The sequence below is a fragment of the Strix uralensis genome, unplaced genomic scaffold (assembly GCF_047716275.1).
Source record: "Strix uralensis isolate ZFMK-TIS-50842 unplaced genomic scaffold, bStrUra1 scaffold_72, whole genome shotgun sequence".
NCBI classification, from domain to species: domain Eukaryota; kingdom Metazoa; phylum Chordata; class Aves; order Strigiformes; family Strigidae; genus Strix; species Strix uralensis.
The window spans coordinates 767,968-787,091 of record NW_027436726.1 but is presented as its reverse complement, the minus strand read 5'-3'; the positions used below and the strand labels follow the sequence as shown (position 1 = coordinate 787,091).

Below are 19,124 nucleotides of genomic sequence, written 5' to 3'. Positions count from 1 at the left end.
CACGGAACTCACTCCATTCCCTCACCTCACTGCTGCAGAGAGCTGCTGCTGCCTTTAGCATCCTCCAGGCCAAACTCACGGAGTTCTTCAAACCCCAGGGATCGCTGCAGTCCGCACTCCAAGGGTGAAGGACCCCCAATGTGCAGAAAATATCCCTTGGGTGTACAAGATGCTCTCAGCAGACCTTGCACAGCCGTGTGTTACCCTCTCCCCAGACAGTGCTGCCTGTTTAGGGGATGTTGCTCTCCGGTTGGGATCCCCGAGATGAATACCAGCTTCGGGTGAGAAGAGCCATCATCACGCCTCTAAGGGGACTTTTCTAAGGCTCGTCATTCCTCTGGGCTATTCCAGGTCTGAGTCAGCCCTTCCCATTTCCATTGCTAAGAAAACATTCTTGAAATATTTGTTCCTGTTTCTGCAGTAGTTCTCTGTCCGACAGCAGCCTCAAAAATCATGGCTAAAGCAGCCACTGCAGAGAAAATGAACAATGCAAAAATATTTTATGTGCCATTACTACTTCTAGCTAGATAAATACAAATATTGCTGTCCTTTATACCAACTGCATTTATACTCCAGACACACACACAGTGAGGAGCTGTAGGAACAAGAACCCTCCTGGATGATCAGGTGCAACATCTTTGCTCTCTGAGCTTTTCCAGTTCATTAATATTTCACTTTTATAAATTCCTCGGCTGCTTTTACAACAGGTTACTCTCTCTCCTTCTAAAGTATGAGCAAGATGAATTGTTTGAAGCACCCAGCAGACCTTGCCTCGCTCCCCACCCCCGTGCCCCTGAGAGTTTAACACCTCCAGTGCAATCTATCCCAGAGAGAAAACCCCCGCGGGCGGAGCAGAGGCTCAGAGGAGATTCTGAGTCTCCCTTCTAGTTCCAGCAGCTCTAAAGCTGTGCAGGAAGAAAATAAAGCGTACCGCAGCTTCTCTCCACGGCGAGAGACTCACTGCTGTTGGAAACCACGGGCCGTCCTGCAGCTCCTGCCCCCAACCCCCCCGGGCAGAGGCCGCCCAGGACAGCCGGTGCCTCGGCCCCCCCCGCCCCATTCTGAGCCCCCCGCTCCCCGCCCGCCCGCAGGGTCGGTACCGATCGCTCCGTGACCACCGGAGAGGAAAAGCCCCGCACAGACAGAGCGGAGAAACGTCCCGAACAGCCCCTGCTCTCCCGCCCCTCCCACGGCAGCAGCGAGGCCGGAGCTGACTCCCCGGGAGCGGGGCGGCCGCCGCGGGACCGGCTCCCCCGCTGTGCCCCGGCGTCCCCCCAGCGCCCCGCCCCCCCCCAGCGCCGCCTCTGCCCCGGGCCGGGGCGGCCCCCGGGGGACCCCTTCGGGCACCGAGCCCCTGCCCGCCCCGCCGCCAAGGCGCTACCGCCGGCGCCCCCCCCGCGCCCGCCGCCCTCGCTCGTCCCCGCCGCTCCCGGAGCGCGGCCCCCGGGGGACCCCTTCGGGCACCGAGCCCCTGCCCGCCCCGCCGCCAAGGCGCTACCGCCGGCGCCCCCCCCGCGCCCGCCGCCCTCGCTCGTCCCCGCCGCTCCCGGAGCGCGGCCCCCGGGGATCGGCGCGGAGCTGCGGCCCCGGGAGCGCCCCGGCGCGACCCCCGCCCGCCTCCCCTCAGCGCCCGGGAGCCGAGGCGGCCCCCCCGCCGCCCGCACCCCGTCCTCCCCCGCCAGCCGCCGCGGCCCGGCCCGGCCCGGCCCGGCTCCTCAGCGCGGCGGCACCGCCCGGGCCGGGGCCGCGTTACCTGCCCGGGCTCCTCCAGCGCCCGGCTCCGCTCGTTGTCCGCCGGCGGGGGCTGGGGACGCGCCTGGACGCTGTGACCCCGGAGTATCGCCCGGCCCGGACTGACAGCCCCCCTCTGCCGGAGCGGCGGGACCAGCGCCCGGGCACTGCCGGCGGCGAGGCGGGCCGGGGAGGGCAGGCCGCGGGGCGGGCCCGGCGGGGCCAGGGCGCCTTCCCGGGGCACTCGAGGTGGTGCTGCCGCTGCGGGGGCGGGCGCTGGCGGCTCCGGGGGCTGCGGCACAGAAGCCTCAGAGACAGCCCCGCGCCGCCAGCGCTGCCCCGGGGTGAAGCGCAGCCGCCGCCTGACAGGAACCTACTCCCGGCCCGCCCCGGCCCCGCCCCCGGCCCCGCCCCCACCCCGCCGCGTGTCCCCGCCCCGCCTCTCGCCGTGCTCCGCCGTTGCTCCGATGGGGAGAAACCGCGGCCGTGCCCGTTGGTTCCGTTGGGGAGCGGCGGCGGTTGCTGGGGCAACTCGGCGGCAGCTCGGCGGCAGCTCGGCCCTCGCCTGGCGGAGGTGGGTGCCGGGGCTGGCCTGGCCCGGCGGGGGCTCTCCGGGAAGGCGTTGCGGGGCTGCCGGCCCCTCGCTGGAGGAGGGAAGGAGGCGGCGGTTGCGGCCTGGGGGTGGCGGCGCTGGAAGCGGGGCTGGGGGCTCTGCGTGGCGGGCAGGGCTGAGGCCTCTTCCTCCGCCTCTCCCCGCTGCGGCCGCGGTTACTCCCGGCGTTACGGGGGGGAAAGACTGTGGAGGGGCAGGGGGGGGACAACTTTTCGGTGCTGCTGTGGGGCTGTGAGTGGCGGGGAGCGGCCGGGGCCATGGCAAGGCCGTGCGGCGGTGTCCGTGAGAGCGGGAAACCTGCGGAGCCTTGCGCTGAGGGAAAATTTTTCGTTTAAATCTCTTTAAGTGTAAGCACTGATGCGTTATGGTTTTATAAGCTGCCGGCTGTGAGGTTTGGAGCCTTTCCAGCCCCTGTGCTGCCTGGCAGCGCTGCAGGCTGTGTGTGTGCGGTGACACGCTTGGCTTGGTGTGCCAGTCGGGATCCCCCTTGGAAGGTGTCTGCAGCTCCAAACTCTGCTGGCACCGTGAGCAGAATTACAGGGACATCTCCCCGCACACAAGTCCATTGGAGTGGCCCCAGGCAGGCAGTGTGCCCGTTTCCCCCAGCACATCCCAGGGAATGACGGTGCTGTGTGACCGACACAGTGTGCAGACAGACGGACAGTCGCACCTTGTCTGGGACCTGTGTTAGTGGTGGGACCTGACTTCTCGGAGTGCGGGGCTCGCAGGAATGCTTTGAATTCCAGCTTGGCTCGCAGAGCGTCATGTTTGCCTTTGGCGCCTTGGGTAAAAAAGCACAGAGTGAGAGCATAATCTTGACAAATCACACTTTAAAATAAGCTTATATTTAAAACAACTAAACTGTCAGTTACCTAACAACTATGTTTCCTGTCAAGGTCTGGTAAGAGTTTTGCCCTGTGACTTGTGTAGCTGATGAATAAGACTTCTAGATCGGGACAGCACAGGTATGTTGCTTTCCAGTAGTAGCTTATTCCCAACTTGGTGTTTGTTCAAGCTTTGTCAGTATTTCAGGCCAAGTTTTTCCTGGTTTTCAGGAGCAGACTGTAAGGTGATAGAACTGCTTAAGAAACAGAATTTGTTGGATGGCATTCGTGTAACTAGAAACTCAAAGTATAGGAAATACAGAAATCTGTTGGTGCGTGAGGTGGCAACCCTCTTGTAGGTTGTCAAGCCAGTGAAACTTGGTGTTCCTGCAGTCCAGAGAAGGGTTAGACTCTAAAGTGCCTCCTCTGTGCTCTAGCTGGGAACTGGTCTGAGCAGTGACTCTGAGCAGAGGATAGACTGGAGGAGTGCTGTGCTCAGAGACCTATAGGGAAGTGCAACAGGTCTGTCTTGGAAGTGCCAGTAGAGGATTAAAAAATACTGAAGACTTTATTCTTTGTTTTCTGGGTAGGTTTTAGCTATGGACACATCTGTTCTTGTCCAGGATCAGTCTTTTGGCCAGAAATCAGCAACAACATCATCACCACTTAGTCACGCTAAAATGCCCATCTCAAGGAAAAGAGTTACTGCCCCATGGGACAGGACCTTAGAAGATGTGATCGAAGATGACAATGAGATGGAGGAACAGCATATGTCAGGAGAAGAAGTAGTGCAGAAATATGTAGAAAATACAGCTCTTATTGGAAAAAAAGAGTACATGGTATGTGCCAGGGCTATGTTAAGAATTAGTGTAGCATGGAGTCTTGAAGCAAGGTATTATTCTGGTTTTCCCCATCTCTCACCTGTTTTTTTTTTTTTTTTTTTTTCTGATCACCCTTATTCTATCTAAATCCAGCATTAAGAACTGAAAGTGAGATTACTCCTAATGTGGTGCCTGTTGTGGGCAAACTCTATAATGTGTCTAAATATAGACTAAGCAGTAAGAATTGCAGATTTGGCTTTCTCTCCCTTTGGTAGCCTGTGGTCAATGCACAGCAAGTATTACCTGCTTTTAGCAATACAGACTGTTCCTCTGTATTCTATGCACAAGAAAACGCTGAAAACTGTTCCTTAAGCAAATGTAGTCACTTCTAGGGAAGACGAGGGGGGAACAAGGACTAGAAACTGTTTTGTGGAGGTTTCATTAATATTGTCCCAAAAATGAGCACGTGGGAAACAAGAGCCAAATCCTGTGGCGCTTAAGCCTGTTTAAGACAACTTCAACAATTCTTGTAATAAAATGAATGTTCTTTACAAATGCCTGTTCTGTGCAAACTTATAAACTGCTGTGTGAGTACCAAAGAGATCTTCTGATCTACTCATAAATCTTCCTGTTTATGAATCAGCTAATAAAAGAACTGGAAGAGCTTTTGTCAGGTGGAAGGGTAAAGTGGTGTTGTAGTGTTTGAGGAATGAGGAAAATCTCACTCCTGGGAAGCCATTTCTTTATGAAAAACTTAATACTAATGGTAATTCTAGATGCTGCTGAGTCTCATAAAAGAGTTGAAGGACAAACTGGTTGCTGAAAAGAGGAAGTTGCTGCTGGAACTAAAAATTCGTGAAGAGGTGATTCAGGAATTTGCCCAGTATTTTGCTGAGCAGGAAATATCTTTCAAGTAAGTTAGCTTTAAGTGGTTTTTAAAGTTAATGATTAAAAAAAATGAAATTAAATTCACTTATTTCTTAAACCTGTCTCTTGGCTATAAGAGGCCACACTCTTCTGCTAGACTTACTGCCTCTGTTAATAGATCAGTTTCTGTTTGGACTATGAGTTCAGGAAAAATACTGTGTAGGAAAGGCTTTGATTTGGGGGGGGATGGAGGGGGGTGTGTGTAATCTGTCAGCAGTGTTCCTGTAGAGCTCTCCCTAACAGAAGAGCTTTGATAGGATGTCTGTAGAAAGAGTGACACTTGCAAATTCTTTGGTTACTGCAGTCTTAGTGCTACTTCAGATGGGTATTCTGGCTCAAGAGGCTTAGAAAAAATGCTTGTAGTTAAGTGTCAGCCATAATCTGTGTATATATGTCTCCCCCTCATTCTTCAGGGGCGTGCGTGCAGGAAATACACTTCTGCTTTGGTGTAGCAACACCATTTTATGTGTTGTTCTATTGTGCCAGAATAAAGAAAAACCCATCTTTGTTTATAGGCAGCTGTACTAATAACTTCTTAGCAGCTCCTGCTAGCTAGCTTTTATCTGACTTATTTTCCCTACTGTAGTGAGTTCCTTTCTTATGAACGAGAACGGCTTGAAGAAGATGCTGACACACACCTGGAAGTCTTCAAGGAACTTGTAAATGGTTGTCTTGAAGACATGGGTGAAGAAAATAAACTAAAGGATCAGCCTTGCAGTGAACAAGATGGACCTCTGGTATTTTTATCCCCCTGATAACATCCCTTTCACTAACTACCTGTTGTGGTGATGGGACGTCTCCAGAATGAGAAGAACGGTTCCAAGGAATGGCATGCTGTGTGACTGTATCCTCAGCAAGATACATTTATCATGTTCAATAGGAGTAGCTGCTGTGCCTCGGAGATGCATTTAGGAATCTTTGGGGTTTTCTGCGTTTCTGCAACACAAAATTACTGTGTACAAAGAAGCTGGGGGAAAAGCTGCAGTTATGCTATAAACTGTTGCATTAAGTGCCTATTTAAGGTATCTGAAGCTGAATTCTTAGGCCCCATATATGGATGGTACTGGAGTGGTCCCAGAGACTTTTTTCCTCTTAAGGCTGTTGTGGCTACAACTGAAGCAATGACAATTGTATATACACTTAAGCATAACTGAACTGTTAGGTTGAGGCTGGTTCTTTGAGTTTGGAACCCTTTGTTTCTAAAAAACAAGGAGGAAAGATAGAAAGTCAATGTTTTAAGTACAACTTAATTTGATAAGTTACCACAAACTTATTTGACCTCACAAACTTTTACTGATATTTGAAAATTTCAGATGTATTCCTTCTAAAACTGTTTGCTTGCTGTGTTCATCCAGTGTTCTCATCGGGTAAAAATGCTGGCATTTATATTAAATTTGGAGCGGATGCTTTTGTGGTGGTATAAAAGGGAATGTGATGGTGGGCCATTAAATGCTTTAAAAATAAAGTAGCTGTTACTTGATGCTGGAGAATTCTGTGTGAAGGTAGAGAGAAACTGGCAATCAAATTGCCTATGAACCCACAAGATGGCTTTGAGGTCAGAATTAACTGTACTTAGATGTTTGAGTACATAACGTTCTTTGAAATTTTCAGTAGAAATAATGGATATTGTGTAACTATTTGATATTTCTAAATGGATATAAATTATCTTTCAGAATGAAGAACATGGCATAGGGCCAGGCACCTACATTGATCTTGAGGGCGTTACTGATTCTCTGCAGAATGATGTTGTTGATATCAAAAAGCAGGCAGAAGAAACACACAGACAGGTGGTGTCTCTAGAGGACCCACAGGAAGCTACAGGTTGGCTTGAAAAACAGCTGGGCAGAACTACCACTGCACTAACTCAGACCAAAGAAAAGCTGACAGAGAAAACCAATGAACTAATCAAAATTGAAGAGCAGCTGACACAGAAAACCAAAGGTGAGCTGGGTGTGTGTGTGATGTGAAAGAAAAAAGAAATGACACTGTAAAATAGTAGTTGAGCATTGTAAAATCCAGTTGAGCAGGATTTTGGAACCAAATCATATGGATAGAGGTGATAATCAATTGTTTTGTGTATGTTCAGGTTGAACAATCCCACAGGCCTTGATTATTTCATTTTTAAGACAAAACTTAAAACTGTCAGTTGAAGATGTCTGAATTGTGGGGCAACATGTCAACATTATTTATTCTTGATTTCATGGTTATATTGTGATCCCAGCACTTCACATTTTGCTGATGCAGTGTTTTCAGGTATTCTGTGGAACATTCATAGACAAAAGTATCAATACCTCATAGCACGATTTCAGCAGAAGTCTCTTGATGTGATCTATATTTTATACGGGTTGCAGGCCCCAATTCTATTCAAAAAAACCTGAACTTTTGAAATGTGTTCTGTAAGTAGAAGCCAACACAAAAATAAATGAGTCTATTCAAAAGCTACTAAAGTACCAGAAGATCTGGAAAAATGGATTACTGAGTAAACTATGTAATGGCTGCTTATTTGATGCAGGCTTCTCTTCCTGTTACAGACTTTGAAATGCAGATGATTAAATTGGATGAGTCTGCTGAGCAGCTTAAAGAACCAACTGAGGTAACTGTCTCAAAAAATTACTTGCAAAATTACTTGCTTTAATACAAAATTTCAGTAGCTTAAAATGCTATTGTAGTACATTTCTAGCTTTTTTATATCAAGCTTAGCTTAACTGATCTTGCTTCTAAATGCATTGCATAGTTCAAGAATTTAGCATTGACTGAACTACTTTCTTTTCTAAGAAAATGAATACGCAGAATAAAAGGATTCAAAAACTAATGGACATCGTGGAGCAAAAAGATGATGTTATCATGAGACTGCAAGATTTGATATCCCGTTTAGAAGAAACCATAAAAGACTATGTAAGTCTTAAACATCTTAATTTTCTGTTTACAAAAAAATCTAAATCTGTGCTTATAATGGACTATTTTGGAAAATTGAAATTTTCTGTAAGTAATTGCTACTTTCTTGAAATGGCAGCAGGTGAAGTTGGCATTGAAACTGAAGTTACAGCAGAATGTGTGTGGAGGTGTGTGTGGAAAACAGGACTTTTGGAAGCAGTGATCTGGAGTTATTATTGGAGGACTGTCAACAAGACTATGAAGAGCCACTCTAAAGAAAAAAAAAAAACCCACTCAAACTGGGAGGACTTTAGCAGTGGGAAGAGAGGGATTATGTCACTGTCTGTTTTATTTTTGCCTGAATGGAAGAGGAAGGAAAGGAGGTTTTGCTGCAGCAAAAGCTCAAATTTAATTGAAGTTAGAAGTTAGTGTGAGAAGGACAGTGGTTGTGTAAATTGGCAACAAAAATCAGTGTGTCCCACCTACTACCACCATGCACACAAACTTTCTAAGGCAGAGCAGTAATATGAATGTATTGAGCAGAGTTTGAACTAAGAGTGGATGGCCAGGGTGTCTCTGCTTTTGATGGGATCAATAGAACTTGCAGCTGGCTAGTCTGCTGCTGGCTGCTGAATGCCAAAAGGCTGGCTTGGCTACATGTACACAGGTTAGAAAAAAATCAAAACATGCAGCTAGGTGGTTTTTTGAGCCTGATGCCCTGTAACCTGAAACGTAGTTCTGAGAACATTTTAAATTAAACTTAGGCAGCACTCTGATCCCCTTTTCTCTTTCACTGAGAACTTAAAGCTCTGACCATACTTAATCTTCTGTTCCCTCTCTGCCTCCGAGCACCTGAGCTTTTCATTAGCAGGAATGCTCAGGGTGATGGCAGTTGTGATGACTGCTTCCTGTCACTGCTCCTGCCAAGAGAAAGGCTCCAGCTCTGTCCAGTGTTTCTGGGAGACTCTGTGGCATGAAACTTAAAACGTGACCACAAACCTCAGGTCTGTTCTACAGATTAATTTTTTTTTAATGAATTACTTAGATGAGTGATTGGTCCTTGGCAACCAGCATGGCTTGCCACTTGTGTCATCTGGTGAGTAAAGAAACTTTATTCTTGGTCAAATACATAGTCTAAAGTACGTATGACAGAACTGACCAGGCTTCCAAATTGCATCAGATCTGTCATGATAAAAATGATCTGTGGCTTTGCTGAAGGTGGTTAAAACTCCCAGCTCTACCAACTATGACAAGAAAGTGATGAACTTGTAGAGCTGACCATTGGCCCTTTGAGCAAATCATGAATTTCCTCAACTCTTTTGACACTGGATACTTCAGGTGGTAAACTCCTTTTGCATTTCGTAGTTTCCTAGTCTCTTGCTCTACTTTCTGTACAGTGCAAAGCATTGTGCTTATTACTGTCTGAAGGTGTACCTGCTTTTTGTTTAAGCAACTGATCTGTAACTGACTTGTTCTTCTGACAACCCATATACAGGTTGCCCAGATAGATTTGTAAAAATATTTGCATCTAAAAGATTACTAAGCCTTTTAAGTGCTCACTTTGTAAAACTTCAAAGTAATTGATGTTATTTTAACACAGGACAACACTGTAACTACCATGAAAACAAAATTGGCAGAAAAGAACTCTAATGAATTGATTGAAAGCCGCCAGTTCAAGGATTGTGAGGAGACTGTATTGGAAGTGGGAAGAAAACGTTGCTCTGAAAGTAAGCCTATTGTGGAAAAAGAGCCACCTGCAAAGAAAGGTAAAATTTCTACCATCACTCAAGAGGGGGCCTTCCAAAAAAACTTGATTACTATTCCAGAACAGAAGTGAAAAGTTGTGAAGTGTAAACATTATGTTGTGAGTAGAAAATCTACTCTGTTAAACTGTAAATCAAAGTAACTGGTATGTAAATATCATCTTTTGCAGAAGGTCCTACACTGCTCACTCCTAAATGCTTAAAATAAAAGTTAGTTTTTAGACTCTCCTTTCTGCTGCTTTTTCTCATCTGTTAATGTACTTGCAGACTCGGCTGTAGTTCTTAATCAATTTCTTAACAGTTGTTTTTGGACTAAGCTTGCTGTTGCTGGACTTCTGGGAAAGTAGCATCCCCTGCTCAAGCTTTTTAAAATTGCCTACGCAAGCGTCAAGGGTGTCAGTGAGTTACTGATTGTTCAGTCCTACAGCACAGACTGTGAAACTCGGTGTTTCATGCTGTATGCTGCTGTGAACTCACCAGCTTTGGGCAAGGTGACAGTGCTGGCAAAGGAGAAAAGCTTTTCACTTGAATGCAAGTAAAATTATTTTAAGTCCACAGATACATATTTTTGTGCAGCTCTCACGTTTGCACTTCCAATCTTTTTTGCTTTCTTGCTTTATCTGTGAGCTTACCAGTCTTTTTAGAATGAGGTGAATAAACCAGCTACAGTTGAAGACCTTCAAGCATGAGGGTGAAACTTAAAAGGACACCACTACTTATGTTATCCATTCCATTAAAGTCTGTTAATTGGTGAGATTGAGCTATATGGGAGTGACTTGTACAAAATGGTATTTGTAAGATCTGCCTGTCTCTTCCTTGACTTCAGGACAGAGCTGGGCTCCAGTTTCTCATAGGACTATGGAAAGCGTATGCCAAAGGAGAATGAAAGATCTTCCCTTCGTATCCCTTACTTTCTTGCCTTCTTCCTGCAGAATAGGTGCAAGTAAGAAGATCTTCCAGGCAATTGTTTGGGTGAGGATAGGATAGACAAAGAGAATAAGGTTAAAAATGGGGATCAGAAAATATCTATCTCCATAAAGAGGGATAAAACATGTTAAAAGGAGACTTGTCAAGTTCACATGATCACAGAAAACTTGAGGATACAGGTGGTGAATAAACTGAATGCTGGACTGTCATTCATCACTGCAGTGAAAGACCAAGGGAATGCTCAGTCTAGAAGATCAGTTTAAGTTTATGGAACACAGCACTTCACGCCATGGGCAGTGAACTTCTAGTATTTGTTGCCCTAGAAGGTGAGAGAGACAGATAATTCTCAGATTCCAGGAGTGGTTAGACAAGCTAACAGCCAACAGGGTCATACACAGATACTGGAAGGGTCAGGCAGGGATTTACTGTCTCATGATCCTCCAACATTCCCAGGTGTCCTTTGTCAGAAAAGGTGTTTGGGAAGTGGCTGGCCCTGCCAACAGCAGCAAAAGGAGGCAAAATATTAGGCTAGGTCAACTGATGGTCTGTCATCCAGTAGGGCACTGCTGATGTCTGTGCAGCTTGTTCAAATACGTGTCATTTGAAGTCTGTCTTAAGAAAAGCTTCTGTCTGTACCAGATGCATTTCTGATTTGTCTCTACCTTTTTTGGTTGGGGTGAACACTGGATCCTAGCATGACCATTTGGTAGTGCCACCTCTATAAATGTTACAGGAAGGGGGTGAGAACTGAAGCTGGTGTAGACTCTTTGATATACTGTATAGTAGTAGGTTTCTTATCTCATGACTGAAACTTGTTTAAACAAGCAAAAAATAGAGAAGTGATAGCTCTTCTCAAACAAGAAATTAGTTAACAGTGCCAATCAATGACAGCACTGAGATTGTCTTTTTATTGGGAAGAGCAGGCTCTTCAGTCATGTTAAATATGTTTGATTTGTGGCTGTTGAGAATATAAGACATCTAATTTAAAAACTGAGTTGTTAGATGCTCCGTAATGATGAAACATATATACTTACATTTAACCATTCTCGTTAAACATACTTGGTACAACAGAAAAATGAACACAGGTACATTGTGATGGCTTTGTTGTAGAATTCAGACATGCTGGTGGCCTATGACCAAAGCTTATTTCGGGAGAAGATAGGTTATCTTGTCTTGAGGTTCAGGTTTTTGTACTCTTCTCTAGGACTTGCCTCCCATGTTTTGGGATGGGATTTTTTCCTTTCTTAGTACTTCCTACATAAGAAGCTTCTGCACTGAATATCACGTATCTTCTTGCACTAGTATTTATCCTGCTTTGCTACATGACTGTGGTTGTCAGTACAAAGTATCTCGATCACCTCTAAATCCTCTTACGAATGATCATACCCTTCTCACTAGAGCTGTTGGGCAAAACTCTGCTACTTTTTGTATCTTGGCACCTTAGATCACAAAATATGTCTTAAGACTTCTCGGCACCTCTGCCTTTTAGTGAAGTATGTAAAATTCATGTCCAGTGTGAGGAGTTTGTAGTATTTTGTCTGATACGTTTTCTTGAGACTACACAACTAGGCTTTCAGAGCAAACCATCTCCCAGTCCTGAATTTTTAATCTTGTAGTATTTAGAAGCATGGCTTTACAAGCCAAAGTAAAGCTGCTGTTTCCTCTGACCTAGCAGGAACACTTGATACCTCTAATTAGAACAGAAAAGAAAAGGTACAGAAAAGCAGGAGGAAAAAAGTGTCCTGTAGAATTTGATCCCTCTAAAAATAATCAAAAACCAAAACCTGAATTGAGATGGAAACCACCATTGCTAATGCTTCAGTATGACTTTTTGTTAGTGACTCTATAAAACCTGTTGGATCTGTTCAGAGGATGTCTCCATGCAGTACACATGTACCCGTGTGCTTAATGCTCCCAACGCGAGATGACTGCCAAGCTCCACCTTACTGTAGCTGCAGCACTCACAGAAATCTGTAGTATCACTTTGGAGTACATAGCTGTGATGACCTAATCCTGTAGTGATAGTCAGGCTTGATTTTAATACTAAACATACCTGCATGTTACTAAATGGACCCAGCTGGATTCTAAAACACTTGTGTAAAATACAGCTGGAGTCAATTTTGAAGGTGGTGAAATGCATATGATTTTACTTCAGGGAAAAAACAGTCTTAAGCTAATAAAATGTTTATGGAAATTTGGGATCGTGATGGAATGTTGTAGATCTTTCTGGAGAATCTTACATGCAACACATTAGGTGTGGGCATAAGTAGTTCTCCTTGTATCTAGTTTAGAAACCAACTGAAAAAAGAGAAGAAAGCCCCAAACACTAAGCAAAAAACTTGTGTTGGATTTCTAGCTTAACTTTTAAAGTAAGGGCATATTGAGTATGAATGAAAATTCTCAGGAAAGTGTACAATGCCATTGCTTTTTTAAATGTAAAATGGGGGATTGGCTGTATTAAAAGGGTTGTTGAACCAGTGAAAGTGGAAACTAGACATAACTGTGACCGTTACCTAGCTCACAGGTATTACTGCATATTCGTAAAACTAGCTAGATCTTTCCATAGTGGTGCAGAGCAGAAGGCTGGAATAGAGCCATGGCAAAATGTTCTTTAAGGCTCCTGAGCACCCCTTGCTGCAAACTATGTCTATAAGCCGAAGAGGCACCTACTGCATTTTAAACTGCTCAGAGGGGCTTTACTTCAAGACTTCAAAAAGCCATGTGATATAAGGGTGTGGCTTTCAGCTGGTGACCATTTTCCACATAGTAATTGCTGTTTGGCAGTGCTAGTGACTTGTACTATTGATTTAATCATCCTGAACTGTTGTTGTGGGGTTTGTTTTTTTTTTTCAGGACGTATGAAGGAGAGCTGGGAAGATGACTCTCTGGACCAAAAGACAACTGAATACGTGAAAGCAAATAAGACTGAGAACTATGCAGAAATACTAGCACTGAGGGAAAGAACTGAAACCTTGGAAGGTCAGCTGGCTGCACTTGAAGAACAGTGCAGAAGAGAAAAAAACAAAAAAGAAGAGTTCAGTGGGCAAATAAAAACCTTGAATCTCCAGCTCTGTGCTTCTGAAGAAAGGGCTTCTGGCTTAGGTGCAGAACTTCAGCAGTGTCGAGCTGACCATCAGGAGATTGTTTCTGAATTGGACAAACAGAAAACTATCAATAGGGAACAAGAAGAAAAGATCATTCAGCTAAATAATGAAGTAAAAGGTGCTAAACAAAATATAATTTATAAAGTGTCACTAATTAAAACAATGCAGTCCAAAGTAGGTGAGTTGTATAAATGTCACTTAGAGTCTTACACTACGGATATTGATTCAATTGATCTAAAGGATTCCTTAGACTCTCAGAAAGATGAACTGGAGAGAGATCAACTGAGTCCTGTGTGCATGGAGTCCCAGACTGCTTCCACAGCAGCTCTGGGACAGGAGAGCTCCTTTCACTGCAGTGTTGGAAGCATTTGGGAAGGATGCCAAAACATTGTTAAGGCTTCTTCACAAAAAAGTCAGCAGATTCAAGAACTACTTCAGCAAGTTGAAGACGTAAAGAAGGGACTTGATGATGCTGAGAATTGCAATAAACAACTAAAAATAAAGTTAAATGAGACTGCAAATCAAGATCATCAGTCCACAAAGGAAGAAGATCTTATGAATTGGTTACAAGAGCACATCCAGAAGAAAACCCAGGATTTTGAAAAGCAGGCTGCAGAGGATCACAGAGTAACTGCACAGTTTGAAGAGGAAGTTACCGGCTACAAGGGAAAAATAAGGGAGCTTGAATGCCTCTTGGAGGCTTTTAGAGCTAAAGATGACAGCATAGCAAAGTTAGAAGAATTACTTAAAGAAAAAGAATCTATTATTTTAAATATGGAAAGGAATACAGTAGCTCTGCAAGAGGAATGTGCCAATTCAGACAAAAAACTGAAAGAATTAAACGATCAGGAAGCAAATCTAAAGGAGGAAGTTGTGCAGTTGATGAACAGCTTGGAGAACATGAAACACACTCTTCAAGAAAAAGAGAAAAACGAGGATGAGCAAATACAATCTATAGAATTGTAAGTAAATAATGAGAGAATTCCTACCCTTTGAGAACAGACTCAAGTTAAAACTACCTTCTGTGAACATCCGTTTATTTTGACATAACACACTTGCATGTTTGTCAACTTTATTAACCAAACTGCTTAAGAACTTTTAATACACTACTGGGTTTCTGTATTTGCATATTTTGCTAGCTCTGTTTTCCTCACCTGTTTGTGTATTATTTCAGAAATATGGTTCTAAATCCTGCAGAACTATTGTAGGGGGAAACAGGAAATGATGAATTATTTGGGGATTTCTAATAGTATTATGTTACATACCCTTTTTGGAGGAAATGACACAGTTTAATGTTATATCCTGTAACTCGTATAAAAGCAGGCAATGTTTTCTTTAGAAAGGACAGAATGATAAAAAGGAAAAGAAGAAAGTGAAAAAAAAAAAGCGCCTAGTAATTAAACAGTAAGCAGCTGGTTTTGGTAATAGCTATTCTAGGTGAACACAGTATACTGTAAGAACTTGAAGGAATAATGGGTGTAGGAGAGTAGAACTTCCCCAGCCCCCTCTACTTTTTAAGTCTTTAAGAAATAAGAGATTAAATGTATCTGAGAGATTATATTTGCTATGTGGCAAGGAAATTGCAATCATGTAAAAACAGCTTTAAGATGCTGTGTGGCCCTTCTGACTGGGGTTTCTTTAGTTCCAATATCTGTGGGCACGTGCACGTGCTCTAAAATACAATTTGGCATGAAGGTCTGGGGAACTTGGAAACGTTTTCCTTTTGTGAGACCTTATTTTGTACTGTTAATTATAGAATTTAAGAAATCTTCTATTAGTTAATTGTAAAGTAAAAATCCAAGATAACTTACTGTAAGCTTTTTAAAATAAATATGACCATTTAAAAATAAACCCATTAAACTTCTTAATTATTTTGTAGCACTTAATAACAACAGGACTTGTTACAATGTTGTTGTTTTTTCTACTTTCTTTTGATTTTTACTTATTTTGATCCTTACAAGGTCTGGGATGTAAATATCAAGTTTATACTTAATTGATATTAACCTTGTCCCTTTTGTTACTGTGTAAGGACACCTAATGATAGAAATGGTTACTCTACTGTGCTTTAAAAAAAGAATTTTAAAAAATTGCGCTGTCCAAGAGTGAATCTGAGTGGTTTGTTACTTCAGGATCATATAATAAGTAGCTGAAATCCAAAAGTAAAATTATAACGCTTGTCATTTAGCTGATAGATCTGGGATTCTATTCGTGAATAAAACCAGCCATCAAAGAGCCTGAGTTAATGTGTAAAAGCTGTTTCTTTGAGACGTGTAACACTAATGTTATTTATGTCTCTTAATTTCTAACAAAGGCTACGTAAAGATCTTTCTGCGAGCTCTGCCCTTGTACAGCGTTTGAAAAAAGGTTTGCAGAGGAAAGAGGGAGCATATGCAGATTTGAAAGAGAAACTTTCTGACGCCAAGAAACAAATTCAGCAAGTACAAAACCAGGTTTGTAACCCCAGGCCAAATGTTTCTTCTGCAAGTTTGTGTGGGGTTCTGTTGGTAAAACCTGTTTTCACAAGTCTCAAGCTACAGCTGTTAGAAGTGGTTCATAACAAGGCTGAGTTCAGTGACCCATTTAGAGTGAGAGTGAATCTAAAGTTCCATTGCCATTGAGCTGTGAGCTAAAGCCCGGATGTCAAAACACGGATTAGTGCTGACATTGAACGGGGGGAGTAAATTGTATTAATACACTTGAAAAGGGCTTGTCAGAAGTCGGCTAACCTGGTTATGGAGGAGGACTTTGTAATCTTCATAACAACAGTAGCCTAATGTTGTTATTTGTGCTGACTGCAAAGCCTCAGAATTCAGACTTTTGGAAAATGCTCATCTCTGGGAGGAAAAGATGGATTAATTGGAAGAGGAAAGCATAAACTTCTAGAGACTTTTTAAAATCTGAGATGTTTTCTATTAAGTTTGGGGAAAATAAATGAAAAAATGGAATAACTTGTAGTGATGTTTATTGTTAGTATTTAGTTATTAAGCAGTAGGATTTCTCAGAACCTCATGGGATATCGCAAGAACTTAAAATCCAGAAGACTATTGCAAGAGTTTGGGCTTGAAAGTTAAGCCTTGAAAAAGTATTAATGTCTTCCCCAGCAGCCTGACACTTCAGGACCTTTTCCCTACTCAACATGCAGTGTATAATCCTTTGGGAAGTAGCAAGGAGTGGATGGGATCACATGTCAGGAAACACTTTTTTTTTTTTTTTAAAGGCCAACTGAATGTGTAGTTTGATCAGGCTGTTTCCTGGTGGTTTGGTTTTGGTGATGTGGTTTGTTGTTTTTTTCCTGCCAAATTTAATACTTGATTCTATGGTGAAAATCGTTCCCTAGGAAGGATGTACAGCATAGTGCACTTCTAGCCCCTGAAATTTAGCAAAGATGCTTGCAAAAATTTGATTCTTGATTAAAGTATTTTTTTACTTGGATAACTTGCAGAGATTGTAAAAGGCTGATAGCTAAATGTTAGCTTTGCTTGCTGTCTTTGTGCATTGTTACAGGTGTGTGCAATGCAAGCTGAGGAGAAATCCCTGAGGAACAAAGTTGATGAACTTCAGAAAATTAAAAACAAGTTGTGTAAAGCATTAAAGATCAAACATCACACAATCCTGCAATTTAAAAAGGTATTCTATTTTCTTAAATTTTACTTGCTTTTAATTTTTTTAACTAATCCAGTATGAGGCAAATTTTCCAACCAACAGGAGAAAGCCTACAGAAATTAGGGTAAAAACAAGAGTAGCCAGCTGAAATTAGTCTTAATGGATGAATGAAAGATGTTTAAAGAACTTCTCACTGCAGGACCTCGGCAAATTGTTTTAAATAGAGTAATCTGCCTAGTAAATACATACTTAATACCTGTAGGTACCCTGATTCTGATGAGTGACACTTAGATATGTTAGTAGTAATGTCTTCTAAACACTTTTTTAGTCAGCTTGAATGCTCCTTTCACTATATGAAAAACTTAGTTTCTACTGTTTGTCTTTAAATACTTTATTACTTATTAAAGCTCAGAATGACAAGCTACTAATATCTCGCATGTATATTTGTTTCTTTCAACATGTTTTTGACATGTTTTCTTTCACTCGCTTTCAATGTGATATTTAGGAGCAGTTGAATAAAGAGAAGCTGGAACAGTATCAGAAAGCGTTGAAAGGTCAGAAAAAGCCCTTATTGTGCCATTTTTTGGGTGTGCAATGGCAACATAATGAGTTGTGATGTTAACTAATTTGGAGAGTCTTGCATATTTATATTTTAAAATACTGAGAAACTCCAACCTGGGCATTAAAACGTTACAGTCAGGAACTAATTTTTATTGAATCATTATTATCAGGAATATTTGAAAGCAAAGAAACAGTCTCAGAATAAGAAACATAAGCCCCAAAGAAAGGCTGGATTTGCTCTATCAGTGTTAACTTACTCCATATTGGTGTTTATTTGCCACTTTAGTTGGCCATGTTAACAAAGTCAAACCCTGAAACATGAACTAGCACAGTAACAGTTTCTGCAGGTTTGATAAACACTCAGCAGTTGAATAAGTTAGTTTTTCATATAATCAAGCCTTAGTCTGACGTTAACACTGACATGCTCACCTAAATCAAGTTGATGGGAATCACTTCAGAATTCTGGATTTGGAAAGTTCCATAGAGATACTCTATTTCTGTCTAACAGAGCTTTGGATCTCAGGCAATGCGGGAAATTACTTGTGATGAAGGCACTTTGGGAGAGAATGGTGGGAGCTAGGATGGGGGCTCATCTGTAAATTTATTTTCAGATCTGTGTGTGTTGAGGTTTGAGCTCAGCCGGCAGCCAGTCGCCACGTGGCAGCCGTTCACCTCCCCCCTCCCCGTTGAAATAGGGGAGGGACAGAAAGAAGAGAATTCATAGGTTGAATAAAAAGAAAGGAATTTACTAAATATAACAAGAGAACAACAGTAACAATAGTGAGTCAAAAAAAAAGAAAGGGGTAAAATGCAGCAGTGTCTTACCGAGGGCGGCCACCGCCCCCCCCCCCCCCCCCCAGCAGCACCCGACCGCACCCGAAACCAGCGGCGGCAGAGAGAGCCCGGCCCGGCTGTACCCCCTGGGCACGGCATCGCCGGTGGGAAATACTCCAGTGAGCATCGGGACCACCCGCCAGCTGTGCTCCCTCTCCGCCCAGGGAAAGCTGACTCTGTCCTGGCCCCAACCAGGACAGTGTGCAAAGGAAAAACTAATTGAAGATATGCAGATGGCATTAGAAGAGCAAGAACAGACTCAGATTAAACAAGATCAAGTGCTTGAAGCCAAATTAGAAGAGACCAACAGATTAGTTCAGGGTAATCTCTCAATGGAAAGGGAGCAAGGAGGCAAAGTTGTTTTGGATGTATTGTGATAGCTGCTTTAAATCTCTGGTTTGATTTGTTGAGTGTTATTTAGGCATTAATTTTATATAGGACATAACAAACTTCTAACAGTTAACGGCTTCTGTTGTCCCTTTGTGGTCATAGCTGATAAATCCAAGTAACTTCAGTAGAAGGATGTGAATGTGGTCAAATAT

General features: G+C 43.4%; 1 protein-coding gene across 1 annotated transcript; it reads left to right on the top strand.

Moving 5' to 3' along the window:
- Positions 1 to 3,108: 3,108 nt before the first annotated feature.
- LOC141938482 (kinesin-like protein KIF20B) lies at positions 3,109 to 18,959 on the top strand. Its single transcript, XM_074857342.1, has 10 exons — positions 3,109 to 3,130; positions 3,400 to 3,458; positions 4,766 to 4,872; positions 5,503 to 5,600; positions 13,565 to 14,546; positions 15,896 to 16,034; positions 17,089 to 17,211; positions 17,693 to 17,741; positions 18,609 to 18,686; positions 18,778 to 18,959. The coding sequence occupies exons 1-10, from the start codon at positions 3,109 to 3,111 to the stop codon at positions 18,957 to 18,959; spliced, it is 1,839 nt and encodes a 612-aa protein (XP_074713443.1).
- Positions 18,960 to 19,124: the final 165 nt, after the last annotated feature.